The sequence below is a fragment of the Tachypleus tridentatus genome, chromosome 3, assembly GCF_004210375.1.
Source record: "Tachypleus tridentatus isolate NWPU-2018 chromosome 3, ASM421037v1, whole genome shotgun sequence".
Taxonomy (NCBI): Eukaryota; Metazoa; Arthropoda; class Merostomata; order Xiphosura; family Limulidae; genus Tachypleus; species Tachypleus tridentatus.
The window spans coordinates 83,324,097-83,346,763 of NC_134827.1; the positions used below are offsets into that span (position 1 = coordinate 83,324,097).

General features: G+C 33.6%; 1 protein-coding gene and 1 long non-coding RNA gene across 11 annotated transcripts in view; one reads left to right on the plus strand and one right to left on the minus strand.

Annotated features, from left to right (window-relative positions):
- Positions 1 to 22,667, plus strand: part of LOC143247365 (forkhead box protein P1-like) — a 277,478-nt gene that overhangs the window by 71,407 nt on the left and 183,404 nt on the right. For all 10 annotated transcript variants that reach the window (XM_076495328.1, XM_076495327.1, XM_076495332.1 and 7 more), the window contains one exon: positions 888 to 1,004. In XM_076495328.1, the coding sequence (XP_076351443.1) occupies positions 996 to 1,004 (9 nt within the window). In that variant the 5' untranslated portion in view covers positions 888 to 995. The remainder of the gene's footprint in view (positions 1 to 887; positions 1,005 to 22,667) is intronic.
- The window catches only part of LOC143247367 (uncharacterized), a 39,000-nt gene continuing 29,855 nt past the window's right edge, over positions 13,523 to 22,667 (minus strand). Inside the window, exon 2 of the long non-coding RNA XR_013026529.1 lies at positions 13,523 to 14,066. This is a non-coding gene — a long non-coding RNA (uncharacterized LOC143247367). The remainder of the gene's footprint in view (positions 14,067 to 22,667) is intronic.

Genomic DNA, 22,667 nt, shown 5'->3' on the forward strand with positions numbered 1-22,667 from the left:
AGAAATAAACACGTTAACACAGCAGAGCAAAAAATATATATTTATTATTGTTCATTTACTTGTGGTCTAGTGTTGTGTTTCTGTATGTGGAAGTTACTACTTCAAACATAACAATATCATGATAATTTGGGCTAGTCGATTTTCTGTTTGTTTGTTTAATGCTAGGAAAGGTTAGACAATATTATTCAAAATATACTACAAGTCTAAGGCCAAAGTTTGGAAAAACAAACCTGGATTCACGGGTGGACTTCAAAAGTAAGAATACTTGAAAATCATTTTGTAGCTGGGTGCTCAGCTTGTATTGTAACGTTTGTATCTGATCAACTTACGTTGCATTGTTTGTAGTTGGTTGGAGGTACCGATAAATTTACGTTGTATTGTTTGTAGTTGAGTGAGGCCCAGCATGGCCAAGCGTGTTAAGGCGTTCGACTCGTAATCCGAGGGTCGCGGGTTCGAATCCCCGTCGCACCAAATATGCTCGCCCTTTCAGCCGTGATGGCGTTATAATGTGACGGTCAATCCCACTATTCGTTGATAAAAGAGTAGCCTAAGAGTTGGCGGTAAGTGGTGATGACTAACTGCTTTCCCTGTAGTCTTACACTGCTAAATGAGGGACGGCTAGCGCAGAGAGCCCTCGAGTAGCTTTGCGCGAAATTCAAAACAAACAAATGTAGTGGGGTAGTGGTACCGATCAACTTATGTTGTGGTGATTGATATTCAGGTCTTCTTAACTTTTTAATACTTAAGTGAACGTATATCCAATGAAGACAAATCACCCAGTTTTTCTCAGTACTATCATTGCCACTTAACGTTAATTTACAATTGTAATATTAGATATGTTGTCTGAAAATAAAAATCACTTGTGGACATATATTGTCTTCTTGTAGTGACCTTTGACGTCTAATGGATCAGAACATATGTGGTGAATATCCACCAATCATCCTTCTTTAGAACAACTCCTGCCTCACCTTATAAAGGTTTATTTACTGAAGTGAATGGAAGAGGTAAGTTTTCTTATAGTTATTAACAAATAAGAAAAGTAATAATAAGAAGTGTACTGTTATATCACGTACTACGTATCAGATTAATGTAGTTGCGTTTTAGTTGTGCTAGGAGGGAGTTGCACTTTGCTACGTGTCCTGCACTCGAATGGACAATTCAGTACTCGTAATTATAAATTCAGCGTTTCTTTCACATTTCGTTTCATTTCGTACATATCTGAAAAGGTGATAATTAGTAAAATGAAGAAGCAAGTTCTTACAGACATGTCACCATCTAGTAGGATTTGGATTATTAGACTTTCAGACTTTACTTGTTCATAGCTTTCATTGGACACGGACAAAGCAATAAATGCAATGTGATTTTAATGTTACCATAAAAATATTTTATGACACTTAATTACAATCAAGATTGTTTCCTAGAATGTCAATTGATGTTGAAGGTTAGAGGTGTTAAATCCAATACAGTTCATCATGAGGACATTGGTTACAACGTTTACTTATGAAGAGAGATGAACAGGACCCATGTTAACTATATAGTTAGTGAACTAAGAGATTGATATTCAAAGCTGAACTATCGGCGTTGAATTCTTACACTTTATAATAATTTTGAAATGCATTATTTTAACACGTATCTTTATACTGTTTTAGTCTCCTTAAACATTTTTTTTATGTCGTAACTGTCTATTAATTAAAATTTCTTTCTTTTCTGGTTAGTTGCCATCTTGAAATTCTCAAACTTTGGATGCGTTATTTCTTTACCTTTTTATTTCACAATCTCCAGTGGCACAACAATATGTCTACGGACTTAACAACGCTTGAAACCGGGTTTCTATACCATGGTGGACAGAGCACAGACAGCCCATTGTGTAGCTTTGTGTTTAACTGTAAACAAACAAATAAACATTCTATTTCATGTTTTACGTAATAGGTCTCCCTCCTTGTAAAAATGCATTAATTTTCTCCTATACTTGTAATTAATGTTTATGTATTACGATATTTTGTTTTACATATAGTACTCAGCTGAAATTCTGTTGTGTTTACCATAGCAACGTGTGGGTGTCACTTCCTGCCTTTGATTGGAATGGTTTAATGTTTCTCAGCATGAGTCATCAACAAAATAGAATTTTCTGTTTATTACAAGCATAGCCGAATTTGTTTTTCTGGCGTCCTGTGAATAGTGACGCAAATATTGTGTAAACGAACCGATGAGAACTCATTTTTGGCTGTTTTAATCGTGTTTGCTTAAATTAGTTCGTAACATGTGTTGTGTATGTTTTAGAACTAACATAGTATTATTAACTGAGGTGCGTACATGTGTGAAAAATCCTAATGTACGCACATGTTCCTCGTTCAAGTGGAGAACGACACCAATCATATAACAGCAATTACTAGACATAACAACATCGTGTTAAATAAAAATTACTAGAGGGTAACTAATAATTACAAGGCAGGTACCAATGAATACCAACAGAGTGCACTTGGAGTTATAAGGGCATCTGGAAATGATATTTGAATCAATATATGTGTGTATAGAGCATGCTTTCCAGTGGCTTTCTCTTCCACACAAGTCTGCAAAAATAAAATAAAATAATGTATTTCTAGTCCTCCGTACACACATACACGTGTGTATTGCAGCAGTATTGTTCATCTGAAGGAAAGAAAAAGTCCAAACAGCATCTTACTACATTAAAACAAATCTTCAGACAAAGCAAAAAAAAAATGCAAAATATAAAAGACAAATGAAACTAAACTACAAATTCCAATGATACAATATAGAGACGCATCACTGCTCGCTTATCGGTTATAACTATATATTTATAGTACTGGTCAGAAGGCTAGGTTCAACTTGAAGATATATCAGTTTGGTCAGTAAAAACCAGTGTTGATAAAACATTAATGGTGTACTTGAAGCTTTATGTCGTAACAATTCGAGGCTTAATACTATGGTTAGTCCTCAAAGTCAGTCTCTTGTATAGTTTTGCGATTAAACTAAACAAAGCAACTAACTGTGCGTTTATTTCTGTTTTATCAACATATTGTTTTATACAAACATTCAATCGCTTCACAAAGTTCCGCTGTGGGTCAGAGATAATTTTATGGACTTATAACCCCTGAATCCGGCGTTCAGTTCTCTGCAGTGGACAGAGCGTCGGTAACCTATTATGTGCTACGACTTATAAACAGACACGTCATAAACAAGTTCAGGTCATGCGTGTCATGATTGTATATGCAGTTCTGGACACCATTAAACGGGAATTTGATTGTACGTGTTTTAAAAATTTTATATTAATTTTTTACATCTTTCATAAATCCACATCTTTCCGAGGTCAACCCTTTCCTAGTGGTTTGCGGTCTTTGACTGCGCATCTGAGGTTTCATGGTTCGCTTTCAGAAAATCGCTCTTCACACGTTTTAGTAGTACGGAGGCTCCAACAGTAACTCCACTACTCGATCAGACATTAAAAGTACGGAATAGATACTGTTGACAACTTGCCTTCTTTCTGATCTACTACTTCAATGTTAGAGATAACAATGCGCAGATGGTTCTTGTTTTGTTTCAAGGAAGTCAGTTCTAGTGAACAACTTCTAAGGTGTAGGTTTTGACGTAGCTAAATCTGAAAAAACATTATTAAAAGTAATTTGTAATTAGGCAATGAAAGATGTAGTTATTAGCGCTATTCGCATTGAAAATAAACCTCATTGGAATATTACCTAAAACCTCAGAGTTTTGAATAATAGAGTTTAGAAACACTAGAGTACTTTGCAAAAATGGAGAAATTAAAATGCAGTAGAAAGAGGGGACATCCACAAAAAAACAAACATTTTGAGAATACTGTAATTTGAAGAGTTACAACACGAAATTGATTTTAAAAATCCACAGAAATGAGTACAGAAACGCAGGATATTCGTACAATTAGAAGTAGCAACGGGATTGTTCGAAGGCAGTTATTGCAGGTAAGTGGTCTACAAATAGAAATTGCGGTCAAGGAAACATAATAGTTTATATGTGAAACTGCGTTACAACTTTGCAAAATATAAAAGCTGAAAGAACAAAAGGAACAGTGCGCTATGGACAGAATATTTTTAGAATACTGGTAGAGCCTTTGTACGAAAAGGTGGTCATGAAACCTTTTAACAGAAAAAGATATTTTTCTTCTGTAGGAACAGGCAGTGTTGTCGAATATGATGGTGTTACAATGAAGAAAGAGTATCACGATATATTGGTGGGCTTTTCTTCTAAACTTTGAATTTCAGGGGGATAATGATTTAAAATCTCCCTTACTAGATAAGGTTAAGCTGCTGAGAAGAAGAAAGGTTATGAAATAGCTAATTTAGAAGAACATGCTTGGCACTATTTGATGACAACTAACTAATATTTGCAAGTTTCACGTCAGAACTGAAAGGAAAAATTGGTTGGTGGTCTCAAAAAGCGTGATGTACTGTGATTAAAAAAATACTTAATATTAATTACTCAATTCATTTTACTTAATTTATTATGCCTGACATTATAATACAGGACATAAATGTAATATGTAAACCAAGTAATATTTTATTGTGTGAATATCTTGAAATCGCACATTCGTCACGTGATACGCACACACATCATAAAAAGTATTTTAGTTTCATAAACGACACAATATATCATTTTGATTTTTTCACACCTTTAAACCCTACATACGCACATATATTTATATTATTTAACAAGTGAGGTCAACATTATTAAGAAGTTTGAGCGTTTCAGAATGATTTAAGTCTCAGTATAAAAAAAATGTTTAATTAGCACATTAAGGGACTTTAACATATGCGATTGTTTCTGTTTTTCCCATCCGAAACACTACACTCTCAAAAATAATATTTGTGTATTGAAGCTTCTTACCACTTCTATCTCTGATGTATAGCGTCTACAGTGGGCTAGGTACATAGTCAGTGGTAGATTTAAGGTTGTATGAGCTCAGGGGTTAATCATACTTGCGAGCCCTACATCCCATGGGCTGAGCACTCTCTAGGTAAGGACCTAAGTACGCCAGTGGGCATAGTGTCTATAGTGTTTCAAGGTGTACAGTGTTTGCAGTGTTACCAGATGCAAAGCGTCTGCAGCGTTGCTAGGTGCCTAGTCCACAGTATTGCTAGTTGCATAGTGTCTACAGTGTTACCACATGTGTAGCATGTAGAGTGTACTAGATGCATAGTATTTACAATGTTGCCACGTGTATAACATGTAGAGTGTGCTATATATCCAATATATTATGATAGGTAGTCTTTTCTTGTCAAATACAATAAAATGTGGATTTCCAAGTTTCAAAGGACTATGTTGTTTGGTTTTTACTCTTCCTACCAGAGTTCAGAGAATTTTGAGGTTTTTCCAACCTATTTGTCTACAAAGTTCAAAATATCACCACTTTTGTATATCTAACAGGCAGTATTTGCCTTTTTTTCTTTTTTGCTCAAATCGGTTTTCTGTCACAAAACAGCCATACCTACACCTAAGATTTACTCGCATGAGCAAAACGAGTATCATTGCAGAGCAAAGGTCAAATAGACATTCATGCCTTTTTAAACATGTAAATTTAAAATACATCTTAGGACATGATGCAAATGGTTCCAACACTCGACGATTCAAATTTATTAATACATTTTTGAAGCTTAGATTGTTCCTTCTTTAATTTTTAAACAACTTCGGAATCTTAAGCATAGCGTCTTCATGCATAGTTCCATAGCGTATCACTATTAAGAAAATAGGCTAGATTCAAAGTATCTTTACTAGATTAACATTAATGATCTTACAGATTTCGTGAGATATCTCACGGAATTACTGTGGTTCTCCAACCAACAAACTATCAAGACTTTATAATGAATAACATTCGAGCGTCACTACATACAAATGGATACGTTTCAGAAATCGTTTAATAGAGGCTGAGAGAATAGATAAAACGTGATAATAATCCAAAGAGCACATTTAAATTTAAACTTAATCAACTGGATACGTTTTAATGTTAATACTACTTTAAAGTTATAAAATTTTTATGTAACAGATAAAAATCAATATAATACATACTAGTGGTATACGTACTTAGATACCTTGAAATGTAAATTTTTTTCTCTCTTTTGCTGTTGTTGTTGTAAAATACTAACTAGCAAAATTAGCCGTACTGTGCCCATCGCAGAGATTAAACCTCATATTTTAGTGTTATAAGCCTCCAATCTTACCACTGAGCTAATGAAACGATACATCAACGAATCACCTTATCTCTGTTATAGTTATGTTTTTTATTATTCTTTTGGTCTGTGAGGTACATTATATTTTTAAACAAGTTATTCATTTAAAGTATTTATTATCTCTACACTTGCACAAAGCAAATATACTAGAAAGTCTATGCTTTCACAAAACAAATATATGCTAGAAAATCTACACTTTCAAAAACAAATACATTCTAGAAAATCTACGCTTTCACAAAACAAATATGCTAGAAAATCTACGCTTTCACAAAACAAATATATTCTAGAAAATGTACGCTTTCACAAAACAAATATACATTATAAAATCTACACTTTCACAAAACAAATATATTCTAGAAAATGTACGCTTTCACAAAACAAATATATTTTATAAAATCTACACTTTCACAAAACAAATATATACTAGAAAATCTACGCTTTTACAAAACAAACATATATTATAAAATCTACACTTTCGCAAAACAAATATGTACTAGAAAATTTACATTTTCACAAAGCAAATATATGCTAGAAAATCTACACTTTCAAAAACAAATACATTCTAGAAAATCTACGCTTTCACAAAACAAATATATTCTAGAAAATGTACTCTTTCACAAAACAAATATACATTATAAAATCTACACTTTCACAAAACAAATATATTCTAGAAAATCTACGCTTTTACAAAACAAACATATATAATAAAATCTACACTTTCGCAAACAAATATATACTAGAAAATTTACATTTTCACAAAACAAATATATACTAGAAAACCTACACTTTTATAAAATAAGTATATATTATAAAATCAACAACGATATTCCATATAGAAACCTTTCATTTGTTGGAAATCAGCACCCGTTACCTCACTCTCCACTCGTATTGTAAGTACATATAAGCAGATACATTATTTTACTTTATTTATAGGCAGATGGCCATACAACACTTAAGAAATTAAAGCGTGTACATGCTACATTTTGAAATGAGCTTATCGGCGTGTGAAATAGTGTAACAACGGAATTTATGCAACGGATCGTCGTGGTGACTTACGTTCATTAATGGGCTAAACATGTGATGTTTGGATTTTACGGCCTCTTTTTTACGAATCAGTTACAAAAAATAGATAAGCGTATTCATCGTAGCGAGCGAGCTGCCTTGTTTGTGTTGCTCTATGGTCAAGAATATAAGTATTGCCTTGGTCAGTGTTAGATATTTTTATGCTTAGGTAAATAACGCACCTACCTCACGTCAATGCACCAGAAAAACCTAGCTCAAGGGCAGATAAATATTAACTACATGACAACAAGAAAGTTTGATTTGGAGCAAAGCTACATTGGGCTATTTACTATGTTCACCGCGGAGAATCGTACCTTGTATTTGAGCATTTTAAATCCATGAACTTACCGCTGTCCTACCAGGAGACACAACAAACCTATTAGATACGTATAAATTTAGCTATAAAATAAGCAGACAATGTACAAGATAGTTAACTTTTATCTTCTTAGAGACAATCTTTATTCACAGTCTAATACTTTGTTTGAACAGTTGGGAGAATAGTTGTTGAATATTTGCAGTGATTTGATAAGGAAAGTAATGCGGCTACTCCTCTTCTTCGGCTTATAAGAGTTTATTATCATAATACTAATTCAAAATGGAACCTTAGAAACCGAAAGATTATAAACAAAATTTTCAAGGGACCGATCATGGCCTAATAGTTAGTGTGATCGAATGGTAAATCTGAGAAGTCACCGTTTCCCGTAGTTGTAAGAACGCGCTTTGAACTATGAGGCCTTGGGTGCACTATAAGAATAATAGCTAGATCTCACTATTTGGTTTGACAAAAGGTCGGAAGGCTGTCAATAGGAGGTGTTGTTTAGGTGTCCTCATTCTACTCTTAGTTCAAAAGTTGGACGGCTAAAACAGGGATCTATTTTTGTAGTTTTGTGTGAATGTTCAAACGTGACAAAAGCTCTGAACAGTTGAGCTATGATAGTGACACAGGGCGACCCCTAATGAAGTATATTTTATCTTTGTAGCGAGTATAAATCTTATTTACGACACATACCTTTCAATTCTTTAATATAAAGAGAGGTTAAGAATACTCATAACTGAAGCTCTCTGGATCTAGCTTAGTGATATTTTAGATTAAAATATTATACATTTTCCATCTCTTAGACAATATCTGTCTTCCAAAGATATGTTTATGTCTTTATAAATATAATTCATATCAGAATGCACCGCATCTATTTTAGAAATAACACACGTATTTTTTGTTTTCAATACTTTTGATAAATTTTACAAAAAAAATAATACTTTTTTGTTTTTTGAATGAGTAATTTCATTAAAACTTTGACGTAACTTTAACGGGATATGTATTTTGTTTCATCCGAGTTATTTCTTGTGACCGAATTTGCAATACATAATCTATAAAAAATTAGGACTACGAGCGTAATACAAAAATTAAGAAAAACAATCTTAAAAACTAAAGAAACACGCTGTATTTCAAGTCTGGCACTTTTCATTTTTGTCGCCTCTAATGGGGGATCCGTGAGCTATTTCTACGACCATGTCTGATTTTACGGCAAAATGTTTATCTCTCTCTGTCAAAGAGAAAAAAGAAATATATATATGTATATACACACACACATATATATATATCAATTGATTTGTGCATGTTCTCAAAGTCTTTTAGAAATTTGAAAGCTATTCGGTAAATGATTGTTCAGTGAGAATAACGACAGACGTCAAGTGTCTCGTGTTATTGAAACAGAATACAGTAGAGCATTGATTTCTCATATACGTCAATGAAAAAGTGAAGATTCTATTTAGCTATTTCAATAGCAATTCTTTTTATATATTCCTTATCCCACATTTGTTTGTTGGGTTTCGTAGATGTGTGTTTGATACACTATTTCTAGTAAGCAACACAGTCCTCAACGATACTAGATTTACACGATCGGCAAAGTAAGAAAGTAAGTTAAAGTGCACACACACACTTTTCGTCCATATGATAATCATGCTCAAGATATTCATACTCTAGCCGACATACTTCGTGTCATAAGTTTGTTCTCAGCTCGTGTTTGTCATAAAATAGAATACGTTCATTGTAATTGTAAGCTACAAAATGTAACACAGTGTATATAATCAATTTAAGAAAGACTCTTATCACACACATACACGTATACATGAGAAGAGCATAAGCAAATAAGCTTTTCATCTGCGTTAGCCCGCGGTAACGCTGAGCTGTCAGAAACGCGGCTTGACGTGCTTACAGCTGAACACGCTCAACATGAATGACTGAGAGACCAGGAACTCCAATCTTCTGGTGTAAGTTTCTACAATGGATCATGAAAATATGTGTTATATGCCTGCTTATAGAAACTCCTGGCTGTTGATGTAAGGTCACACAGCCTACGTTTCAAACATATTATTGATTACAGTCCATGTTATTGGCGAATTAAAATAGTTACTAATAGCTCCTAGTTGTTGATATGAGGTCACATAGCCCACGTTTTAAACTTATTGTTGATTAAAATCTGTGTTATTGGCTTTTTAAAGGAGAGAGCTCCAATTGTTGATGTAAGGTCGCACAGCTCTCATATCTAACTTATTGTTGATTAAAGTCTATGTTACTGGATTGTTAAAGAAGTTACTTAGAGCTCCTAATTGTTGATGTAAGATCACATAGCCCACGTTTTTAGCTTACAGATTATGAAAGTCTGTGTTATAGGTCTATTAATAGAGAGATTAGAAGTTTTTCGTTGCTGATACAAAGTCAGAAGGCCCGAACTTTAAACTTAAGAATTAAAGAAACACTATGCTGTACACCTGGTAAAAGAAAAACCTTCATTTGTTATTGTTTTGTAAGGAGCCAGTTGTTAAGCTATTTGTCAGTATAACTTTATGACGTTAAACAAATAATGATTAGATTTTTTTGGTAAACGAACAACAGTATGTTAGGCAAAACTAACGTTTACCTACTTGATTATTTAATCCCCGAAATATTGATGGGATGTGTCTTTATATACCCCAATTATGTTTCGAAACACGTTTTGCTATACTGCGTAAGTCCCTGATTGTTTGTGGAACCATTGGTTTATTTCTAACAATGAGTCACACAAAACGTAATGAAAAAAACTATCAATAATTTTAGAACTAATTCCAGTTATTACTGTTGCTGTTTCAAGTGTATTTTACACGGAGAAAAAAGAAGAGATAAAGAATGGTTTGACACTCTTTGTATAAGTTTCTTACTCTAGGTGTTGGCATTTACAAGCAAAACATATTGTTAATATACGGACGTCCCTTGGTCGTGAAGGGTATAAAAATAATTCGGTTAATTTATCTATCTTACCATTTATTAAGAACGCTGTCTTGTTGGTCCTTACCTTTATTTACTGTGAATAAGGCGTATTAGTCATTTTTATTAGCACATAAGCTTTGAAGATTGTTTACTATCTTTATTTATTGATGATCAAATTGATAACTTAATCAATTTCGCTACATGGATTATCAATTGAAAAACGTGTAAGCTAAAAAGTATGGTAGTATTAATTTGTATCCATTCATTGGTTAAATATTTAATTTACTTAATATTAATACTAACATATCTATTCACGTGCCACTTTCGCTACTAAGCTTTTACTGTTATCTTATGCATGATTCTGAGGAAGATTCTTAGCAAGATTCGAAATCATGATCTCTTTGGACACTGGAATATTTCGATGATTTTATGTGTTGTACTTATGGTTTTGGCTGTGATAATCAAATCATACTCACTCCAGGTTTATTTGCTGTAAAGATTCTTAGTAAGATGGATGTCGAAGACTGTTTTCTTGTGAAACATAATTTACTACTAGGAAAGAAAATTATAAGCCACTGATTAATGTTAATCACTTTCGATAGTCAAACAACAAAAATACCTAACCTTCCGTAACTACTCAAGTTACCGCCACTTGGTGTATTGTATAAAATAACTGGATAAACGTTGATTGACGATTAAAAGCTAAAAGAAATGAGCTTCTAACGTAGAACTAAAACCTAGAGACTTTTAGACACAGTATGAACTGGTCATAACATCTGATTAACGGTAAACGTTTGTATTGCGTAATATTCCCTGTTGTGGCCACTAAAATGTTTTCTGTCGAGTCACTATGACGTAATTTTTTATCAGTTTGTATTTCTTATTATATGTACTAAAGTACTGCTTTTCAGCTGTGCTCTTCTATTCTAAACACTTTCACCATAGAAATATTATAAACAGGTGATCAAACCCCAAACTTAACTTAAGCTTAGATTGTACTTTCATTCGTTACTACTAGTTATTCATTCAGTGAAAATCATGTTTTATGCTGAATATTTATGTTTTAGTACAGACTTTGTAGAATATTTCACAATTAAGTCGGTTACTAAGATAACAGTATACAATATCACTTACTGAGAATCTTGTTTTACAATTAAGTCGGTTACTAAGATAACAGTATACAATATCACTTACTGAGAATCTTGTTTTACAATTAAGTCGGTTACTAAGATAACAGTATACAATATCACTTACTGAGAATCTTGTTTTACAATTAAGTCGGTTACTAAGATAACAGTATACAATATCACTTACTGAGAATCTTGTTTTACAATTAAGTCGGTTACTAAGATAACAGTATACAATATCACTTACTGAGAATCTTGTTTTACAATTAAGTCGGTTACTAAGATAACAGTATACAATATCACTTACTGAGAATCTTGTTTTACAATTAAGTCGGTTACTAAGATAACAGTATACAATATCACTTACTGAGAATCTTGTTTTACAATTAAGTCGGTTACTAAGATAACAGTATACAATATCACTTATTGAGAATCTTGTTTTACAATAAAGTCGGTTACTAAAATAACAGTATACAATATCACTTACTGAGAATCTTGTTTTACAATCAAGTCGGTTTCTAAGTTAACAATATGGAAGATCACAAGCTTAGATCCGTGTTTCACGTAGAATATTTGTCTTTGTTAACATTATAATGAGTGTTTGATTCGTAATTGTAATTTATTTACAACGATCAAGTTTATGGTAGGCAGAATTTCATTTTTTTAATATACATTCTTACGTTAAGGAGATTTTGCTAATATTTCTTTCAAATATTTTTAAAAATATTTTTTTAACATAGTTTTGTATGAAGATATAATCTAGTGACTAGGTGAGGTACTTATGATATAAAAACACGAATAATGACATTTCATAAGGTATTGCACTTGATTTAGGTGAACTACCTAATGTGCCTTCTACAAGATAAGCAATGACATGTTAATAATGTAATACATTTGTTTGATCGCTTAAAATGTTTATACTATGACTAATCGCAAGATCTGTATTTTCCTAGTAGCGCCATCTTTTGGTGCGTACTGCCCAAATTAATAGGCTTGTGAAATGTATGGCCTCATCCTGTGAAACGGTACAGGATCAACGAAATTAAATAAACAGAAATAAGTATTAATTATATTGTATGTGAAGTAAATCATTTTATTTTATAATATTATTAAATAATATAATTTGTTAATTCTTCCAGTTTGATAAATTAACAGGATTATCTAAATATTAAACCATCTCAGTATTTTTTAGATTATATAAGAATAAAGCTTTATTGTTATTTAATCTAAGGATTATCTATACATTAAAACATCTCAGTATGTTTATTCTATATATGAATAAACTTTATTACTATTTAATCTTAGAGTTATCTATGTGCAAACAGAACTCGATATTAGGCCTAAAATTTATAATAGAAATCTTTTTGTTTATTTCTAATTTCCTTTTTGTGTGTTAAATGCGAATTATAAAGAAGCTGTTGGCGCTTAAACCGCAACCACTCAATATATTTATTTAGAATATATACAAAGGAAATTCGTTATTTCTTAATTTGCTTTCTTTGGTTATCAAATAACAAAACTGCTTCAGTTTGAACCATGACATTTCATCGTCAAGTAGTCAAACAGAGATCTTTCAAAAACCAGTTTTGGACATAAGCACTGGCTATACAAGATTAATTGGTAAAACCTGATATATTGCCTCGTTTTACATGAAATACAAACACAGTGAATACTTATTGAAGTCTGTTAGAACGTTACATATACAACTTTATAGGTATGGCTGTTTTATATAAAGACCTGTTTTCTTTGTAATATTATTACTTGTTTGTTTGTTTTTCTATTTAATACATGTATGAAATGGAGACTTTCACAATACTGGTTTGATATTTAATATTTGGAAAACTTATAAAATTTTATTTATTAATTTTAATAATTATGCATTCTCACATGAAATAGTTAATGTTGAATTTAGAATGTCGTTTGGAAGATTTTTTTGGAAAAAAAAAGGAAATATAAATGATAAAACCTCTAATTATTCACAAGTCTCTTCGAACAGTTTTGATGCTATTTCAATTTATTGTGGCGTTATATATCCTTATCCTTATTGATTAGTTACTGAATAGGCTATAGTGTATATCTATGGAAGTAGAATTGTGGTTATCAAGCTGAACTGAATCACACAAGCACGTGAACCAGTCAGGTCAGAGAACAGTAGCGTTTACACACAGTCATCCATAATTTTCGACTTTCTTCTCTCCAGTCGGCTGTCCCAAGGTTGGCTCTTTGAACTGAAGAATGGAGATGATTGCCACTTTTATATCACACCCATAGCGGAACGTGTGGGACACGTTGAGTGGCATCACATCCCTGTTCCGGTGTCTTCGATTTGTCGTCCAGTACTTTAACCACAGGCCACACTCGACCCACATACCATGATCATTATTAGGTCTTGACGCTTGGAACTGTACTTTTCTGTTGCAGAAAAAATAATATTTTATCAAAGAAAAATCTTAAAAATAAATATTTATTTTTCCTCTGTTCAGTCTCAACTGTTGAGATTACTTTTATCTCACATAACAGCGGCACTTGATCGTGACTTTTATAGCCATAGACCCAAAATGAAAATTATGGCAACGGGACACGAATCATGAACCCTCTGATTTACCTTTCAGAGCACGATAACCCTATTCAGCCTTTCGCTATTTGAATGTGGACGTTTCTAATGGAAATGGAATTTGAAATTAAAAAAATAATATTGTTTCACGCATTTGGAAACACCAATCCAGTATGTTAAACACCAATCCAGTATGTTAAACACCAATCCGTTATGTTAAATATGACGATGAGCCACCTCATACTGCGTGACAACAATAATTCGTTTTGTAATACAGAAGAAGAAGGCGTTTTGAAGGTTGAACAGGACTATTGCACCTTGCGTTTAAAGATGAACGCAGTGTCCAAGTCTGGGTTTAGAAAGACACTACGATAGCTCGTTCCATCTAACGGTTGAGCAAATCAGGGTATACGAAGGAAGGTTTTGAACACTGCAAACCACCTTACAATAGCTCTTGCACTGTTTATATATGTATTACCATCTTTTAAAAAAACCTCTTCGGGCCAGACACTCTGGTATGTTCTTGTAGTAATTAGCTGTTATCAAATTATTAATTAGATCAAATTCATTTGCTCAGAGACTTACAGTATAAAGGTAAATTTCTCATAAGCACACTTTATTAACGAAGAAAGGATGATAATAGACCATCTGTCAGGACACCATTTGTTAGTTTTCGTTAGTCACCGTCGCCAATCAAACACTGGTTGCTGGAGCATGGCGTTGGTGTCTGTTATACTATTAACTTCGTCTTTTGTTTCACAGTCTGGTTCAGTTATCACACACAAATCTCTGTTATACTATTAACTTCGACTTTTGTTTCACAGTCTGGTTCAGTTGTCTCTATCACACACAAATCTCTGTTATACTATTAACTTCGACTTTTGTTTCACAGTCTGGTTCAGTTGTCACACACAAATCTCTGTTATACTATTAACTTCGACTTTTGTTTCACAGTCTGGTTCAGTTGTCACACACAAATCTCTGTTATACTATTAACTTCGACTTTTGTTTCACAGTCTGGTTCAGTTGTCTCTATCACACACAAATCTCTGTTATACTATTAACTTCGACTTTTGTTTCACAGTCTGGTTCAGTTGTCTCTATCACACACAAATCTCTGTTATACTATTAACTTCGACTTTTGTTTCACAGTCTGGTTCAGTTGTCACACACAAATCTCTGTTATACTATTAACTTCGACTTTTGTTTCACAGTCTGGTTCAGTTGTCTCTATCACACACAAATCTCTGTTATACTATTAACTTCGTCTTTTGTTTCACAGTCTGGTTCAGTTATCTCTATCACACACAAATCTCTGTTATACTATTAACTTCGACTTTTGTTTCACAGTCTGGTTCAGTTGTCTCTATCACACACAAATCTCTGTTATACTATTAACTTCGTCTTTTGTTTCACAGTCTGGTTCAGTTGTCTCTATCACACACAAATCTCTGTTATACTATTAACTTCGACTTTTGTTTCACAGTCTGGTTCAGTTGTCTCTATCACACACAAATCTCTGTTATACTATTAACTTCGTCTTTTGTTTCACAGTCTGGTTCAGTTGTCTCTATCACACACAAATCTCTGTTATACTATTAACTTCGACTTTTGTTTCACAGTCTGGTTCAGTTGTCTCTATCACACACAAATCTCTGTTATACTATTAACTTCGTCTTTTGTTTCACAGTCTGGTTCAGTTGTCTCTATCACACACAAATCTCTGTTATACTATTAACTTCGTCTTTTGTTTCACAGTCTGGTTCAGTTGTCACCCACAAATCTCTGTTATACTATTAACTTCGTCTTTTGTTTCACAGTCTGGTTCAGTTGTCACACACAAATCTCTGTTATACTATTAACTTCGTCTTTTGTTTCACAGTCTGGTTCAGTTGTCACACACAAATCTCTGTTATACTATTAACTTCGTCTTTTGTTTCACAGTCTGGTTCAGTTGTCTCTATCACACACAAATCTCTGTTATACTATTAACTTCGTCTTTTGTTTCACAGTCTGGTTCAGTTGTCTCTATCACACACAAATCTCTGTTATACTATTAACTTCGTCTTTTGTTTCACAGTCTGGTTCAGTTGTCTCTATCACACACAAATCTCTGTTATACTATTAACTTCGACTTTTGTTTCACAGTCTGGTTCAGTTGTCTCTATCACACACAAATCTCTGTTATACTATTAACTTCGACTTTTGTTTCACAGTCTGGTTCAGTTGTCTCTATCACACACAAATCTCTGTTATACTATTAACTTCGACTTTTGTTTCACAGTCTGGTTCAGTTGTCTCTATCACACACAAATCTCTGTTATACTATTAACTTCGACTTTTGTTTCACAGTCTGGTTCAGTTGTCTCTATCACACACAAATCTCTGTTATACTATTAACTTCGACTTTTGTTTCACAGTCTGGTTCAGTTGTCTCTATCACACACAAATCTCTGTTATACTATTAACTTCGACTTTTGTTTCACAGTCTGGTTCAGTTGTCTCTATCACACACAAATCTCTGTTATACTATTAACTTCGACTTTTGTTTCACAGTCTGGTTCAGTTGTCTCTATCACACAGAAATCTCTGTTATACTATTAACTTCGACTTTTGTTTCACAGTCTGGTTCAGTTGTCTATCACACACAAATCTCTGTTATACTATTAACTTCGACTTTTGTTTCACAGTCTGGTTCAGTTGTCACACACAAATCTCTGTTATACTATTAACTTCGACTTTTGTTTCACAGTCTGGTTCAGTTGTCACACACAAATCTCTGTTATACTATTAACTTCGACTTTTGTTTCACAGTCTGGTTCAGTTGTCTATCACACACAAATCTCTGTTATACTATTAACTTCGACTTTTGTTTCACAGTCTGGTTCAACTTCTATCACACACAAATCTCTGTTATACTATTAACTTCGACTTTTGTTTCACAGTCTGGTTCAGTTGTCTCTATCACACACAAATCTCTGTTATACTATTAACTTCGACTTTTGTTTCACAGTCTGGTTCAGTTGTCTCTATCACACACAAATCTCTGTTATACTATTAACTTCGACTTTTGTTTCACAGTCTGGTTCACTTTTTTGTTTCACAGTCACACAAATCTCTGTTATACTATTAACTTCGACTTTTGTTTCACAGTCTGGTTCAGTTGTCTCTATCACACACAAATCTCTGTTATACTATTAACTTCGACTTTTGTTTCACAGTCTGGTTCAGTTGTCTCTATCACACACAAATCTCTGTTATACTATTAACTTCGACTTTTGTTTCACAGTCTGGTTCAGTTGTCTCTATCACACACAAATCTCTGTTATACTATTAACTTCGACTTTTGTTTCACAGTCTGGTTCAGTTGTCTCTATCACACACAAATCTCTGTTATACTATTAACTTCGACTTTTGTTTCACAGTCTGGTTCAGTTGTCTCTATCACACACAAATCTCTGTTATACTATTAACTTCGACTTTTGTTTCACAGTCTGGTTCAGTTGTCTCTATCACACACAAATCTCTGTTATACTATTAACTTCGACTTTTGTTTCACAGTCTGGTTCAGTTGTCTCTATCACACACAAATCTCTGTTATACTATTAACTTCGACTTTTGTTTCACAGTCTGGTTCAGTTGTCTCTATCACACACAAATCTCTGTTATACTATTAACTTCGACTTTTGTTTCACAGTCTGGTTCAGTTGTCTCTATCACACACAAATCTCTGTTATACTATTAACTTCGACTTTTGTTTCACAGTCTGGTTCAGTTGTCTCATCACACACAAATCTCTGTTATACTATTAACTTCGTCTTTTGTTTCACAGTCTGGTTCAGTTGTCTCTATCACACACAAATCTCTGTTATACTATTAACTTCGTCTTTTGTTTCACAGTCTGGTTCAGTTGTCTCTATCACACACAAATCTCTGTTATACTATTAACTTCGACTTTTGTTTCACAGTCTGGTTCAGTTGTCTCTATCACACACAAATCTCTGTTATACTATTAACTTCGACTTTTGTTTCACAGTCTGGTTCAGTTGTCTCTATCACACACAAATCTCTGTTATACTATTAACTTCGTTTCACAGTCTGGTTCAGTTGTCTCTATCACACACAAATCTCTGTTATACTATTTTTTGTTTCACAGTCTGGTTCAGTTGTCTCTATCACACACAAATCTCTGTTATACTATTAACTTCGACTTTTGTTTCACAGTCTGGTTCAGTTGTCTCTATCACACACAAATCTCTGTTATACTATTAACTTCGACTTTTGTTTCACAGTCTGGTTCAGTTGTCTCTATCACACACAAATCTCTGTTATACTATTAACTTCGACTTTTGTTTCACAGTCTGGTTCAGTTGTCTCTATCACACACAAATCTCTGTTATACTATTAACTTCGACTTTTGTTTCACAGTCTGGTTCAGTTGTCTCTATCACACACAAATCTCTGTTATACTATTAACTTCGACTTTTGTTTCACAGTCTGGTTCAGTTGTCTCTATCACACACAAATCTCTGTTATACTATTAACTTCGACTTTTGTTTCACAGTCTGGTTCAGTTGTCTCTATCACACACAAATCTCTGTTATACTATTAACTTCGACTTTTGTTTCACAGTCTGGTTCAGTTGTCACACACAAATCTCTGTTATACTATTAACTTCGACTTTTGTTTCACAGTCTGGTTCAGTTATCTCTATCACACACAAATCTCTGTTATACTATTAACTTCGACTTTTGTTTCACAGTCTGGTTCAGTTGTCTATCACACACAAATCTCTGTTATACTATTAACTTCGACTTTTGTTTCACAGTCTGGTTCAGTTGTCTCTATCACACACAAATCTCTGTTATACTATTAACTTCGACTTTTGTTTCACAGTCTGGTTCAGTTGTCTTATCACACACAAATCTCTGTTATACTATTAACTTCGACTTTTGTTTCACAGTCTGGTTCAGTTGTCTCTATCACACACAAATCTCTGTTATACTATTAACTTCGACTTTTGTTTCACAGTCTGGTTCAGTTGTCTCTATCACACACAAATCTCTGTTATACTATTAACTTCGTCTTTTGTTTCACAGTCTGGTTCAGTTGTCTCTATCACACACAAATCTCTGTTATACTATTAACTTCGTCTTTTGTTTCACAGTCTGGTTCAGTTGTCTCTATCACACACAAATCTCTGTTATACTATTAACTTCGTCTTTTGTTTCACAGTTTTGTTTCACAGTCTGGTTCAGTTGTTTCTCTATCACACACAAATCTCTGTTATACTATTAACTTCGACTTTTGTTTCACAGTCTGGTTCAGTTGTCTCTATCACACACAAATCTCTGTTATACTATTAACTTCGTCTTTTGTTTCACAGTCTGGTTCAGTTGTCTCTATCACACACAAATCTCTGTTATACTATTAACTTCGTCTTTTGTTTCACAGTCTGGTTCAGTTGTCATCACACACAAATCTCTGTTATACTATTAACTTCGACTTTTGTTTCACAGTCTGGTTCAGTTGTCTCTATCACACACAAATCTCTGTTATACTATTAACTTCGTCTTTTGTTTCACAGTCTGGTTCAGTTGTCTCTATCACACATCTCAAATCTCTGTTATACTATTAACTTCTGTTATACTTTTGTTTCACAGTCTGGTTCAGTTGTCTCTATCACACACAAATCTCTGTTATACTATTAACTTCGTCTTTTGTTTCACAGTCTGGTTCAGTTGTCTCTATCACACACAAATCTCTGTTATACTATTAACTTCGACTTTTGTTTCACAGTCTGGTTCAGTTGTCTCTATCACACACAAATCTCTGTTATACTATTAACTTCGACTTTTGTTTCACAGTCTGGTTCAGTTGTCTCTATCACACACAAATCTCTGTTATACTATTAACTTCGACTTTTGTTTCACAGTCTGGTTCAGTTGTCTCTATCACACACAAATCTCTGTTATACTATTAACTTCGACTTTTGTTTCACAGTCTGGTTCAGTTGTCTCTATCACACACAAATCTCTGTTATACTATTAACTTCGACTTTTGTTTCACAGTCTGGTTCAGTTGTCTCTATCACACACAAATCTCTGTTATACTATTAACTTCGACTTTTGTTTCACAGTCTGGTTCAGTTGTCTCTATCACACACAAATCTCTTAACTTCGACTTTTGTTTCACACACAAATCTCTGTTATACTATTAACTTCGACTTTTGTTTCACAGTCTGGTTCAGTTGTCTCTATCACACACAAATCTCTGTTATACTATTAACTTCGACTTTTGTTTCACAGTCTGGTTCAGTTGTCTCTATCACACAATCTCTGTTATACTATTAACTTCGACTTTTGTTTCACAGTCTGGTTCAGTTGTCTCTATCACACACAAATCTCTGTTATACTATTAACTTCGTCTTTTGTTTCACAGTCTGGTTCAGTTGTCTCTATCACACACAAATCTCTGTTATACTATTAACTTCGACTTTTGTTTCACAGTCTGGTTCAGTTGTCTCTATCACACACAAATCTCTGTTATACTATTAACTTCGACTTTTGTTTCACAGTCTGGTTCAGTTGTCTCTATCACACACAAATCTCTGTTATACTATTAACTTCGACTTTTGTTTCACAGTCTGGTTCAGTTGTCTCTGTCACACACAAATCTCTGTTATACTATTAACTTCGACTTTTGTTTCACAGTCTGGTTCAGTTGTCTCTATCACACACAAATCTCTGTTATACTATTAACTTCGACTTTTGTTTCACAGTCTGGTTCAGTTGTCTCTATCACACACAAATCTCTGTTATACTATTAACTTCGACTTTTGTTTCACAGTCTGGTTCAGTTGTCTCTATCACACACAAATCTCTGTTATACTATTAACTTCGTCTTTTGTTTCACAGTCTGGTTCAGTTGTCTCTATCACACACAAATCTCTGTTATACTATTAACTTCGACTTTTGTTTCACAGTCTGGTTCAGTTGTCTCTATCACACACAAATCTCTGTTATACTATTAACTTCGACTTTTGTTTCACAGTCTGGTTCAGTTTCTCTATCACACACAAATCTCTGTTATACTATTAACTTCGACTTTTGTTTCACAGTCTGGTTCAGTTGTCTCTATCACACACAAATCTCTGTTATACTATTAACTTCGACTTTTGTTTCACAGTCTGGTTCAGTTGTCTCACACACAAATCTCTGTTATACTATTAACTTCGTCTTTTGTTTCACAGTCTGGTTCAGTTGTCTCTATCACACACAAATCTCTGTTATACTATTAACTTCGACTTTTGTTTCACACAATCTCTGTTATACTATTAACTTCGACTTTTGTTTCACAGTCTGGTTCAGTTGTCTCTATCACACACAAATCTCTGTTATACTATTAACTTCGACTTTTGTTTCACAGTCTGGTTCAGTTGTCTCTATCACACACAAATCTCTGTTATACTATTAACTTCGACTTTTGTTTCACAGTCTGGTTCAGTTGTCTCTATCACACACAAATCTCTGTTATACTATTAACTTCGTCTTTTGTTTCACAGTCTGGTTCAGTTGTCTCTATCACACACAAATCTCTGTTATACTATTAACTTCGACTTTTGTTTCACAGTCTGGTTCAGTTGTCTCTATCACACACAAATCTCTGTTATACTATTAACTTCGTCTTTTGTTTCACAGTCTGGTTCAGTTGTCTCTATCACACACAAATCTCTGTTATACTATTAACTTCGACTTTTGTTTCACAGTCTGGTTCAGTTGTCTCTATCACACACAAATCTCTGTTATACTATTAACTTCGACTTTTGTTTCACAGTCTGGTTCAGTTGTCTCTATCACACACAAATCTCTGTTATACTATTAACTTCGACTTTTGTTTCACAGTCTGGTTCAGTTGTCTCTATCACACACAAATCTCTGTTATACTATTAACTTCGACTTTTGTTTCACAGTCTGGTTCAGTTGTCTCTATCACACACAAATCTCTGTTATACTATTAACTTCGACTTTTGTTTCACAGTCTGGTTCAGTTGTCTCTATCACACACAAATCTCTGTTATACTATTAACTTCGACTTTTGTTTCACAGTCTGGTTCAGTTGTCTATCACACACAAATCTCTGTTATACTATTAACTTCGACTTTTGTTTCACAGTCTGGTTCAGTTGTCTCTATCACACACAAATCTCTGTTATACTATTAACTTCGACTTTTGTTTCACAGTCTGGTTCAGTTGTCTCTATCACACACAAATCTCTGTTATACTATTAACTTCGACTTTTGTTTCACAGTCTGGTTCAGTTGTCTCTATCACACACAAATCTCTGTTATACTATTAACTTCGACTTTTGTTTCACAGTCTGGTTCAGTTGTCTCTATCACACACAAATCTCTGTTATACTATTAACTTCGACTTTTGTTTCACAGTCTGGTTCAGTTG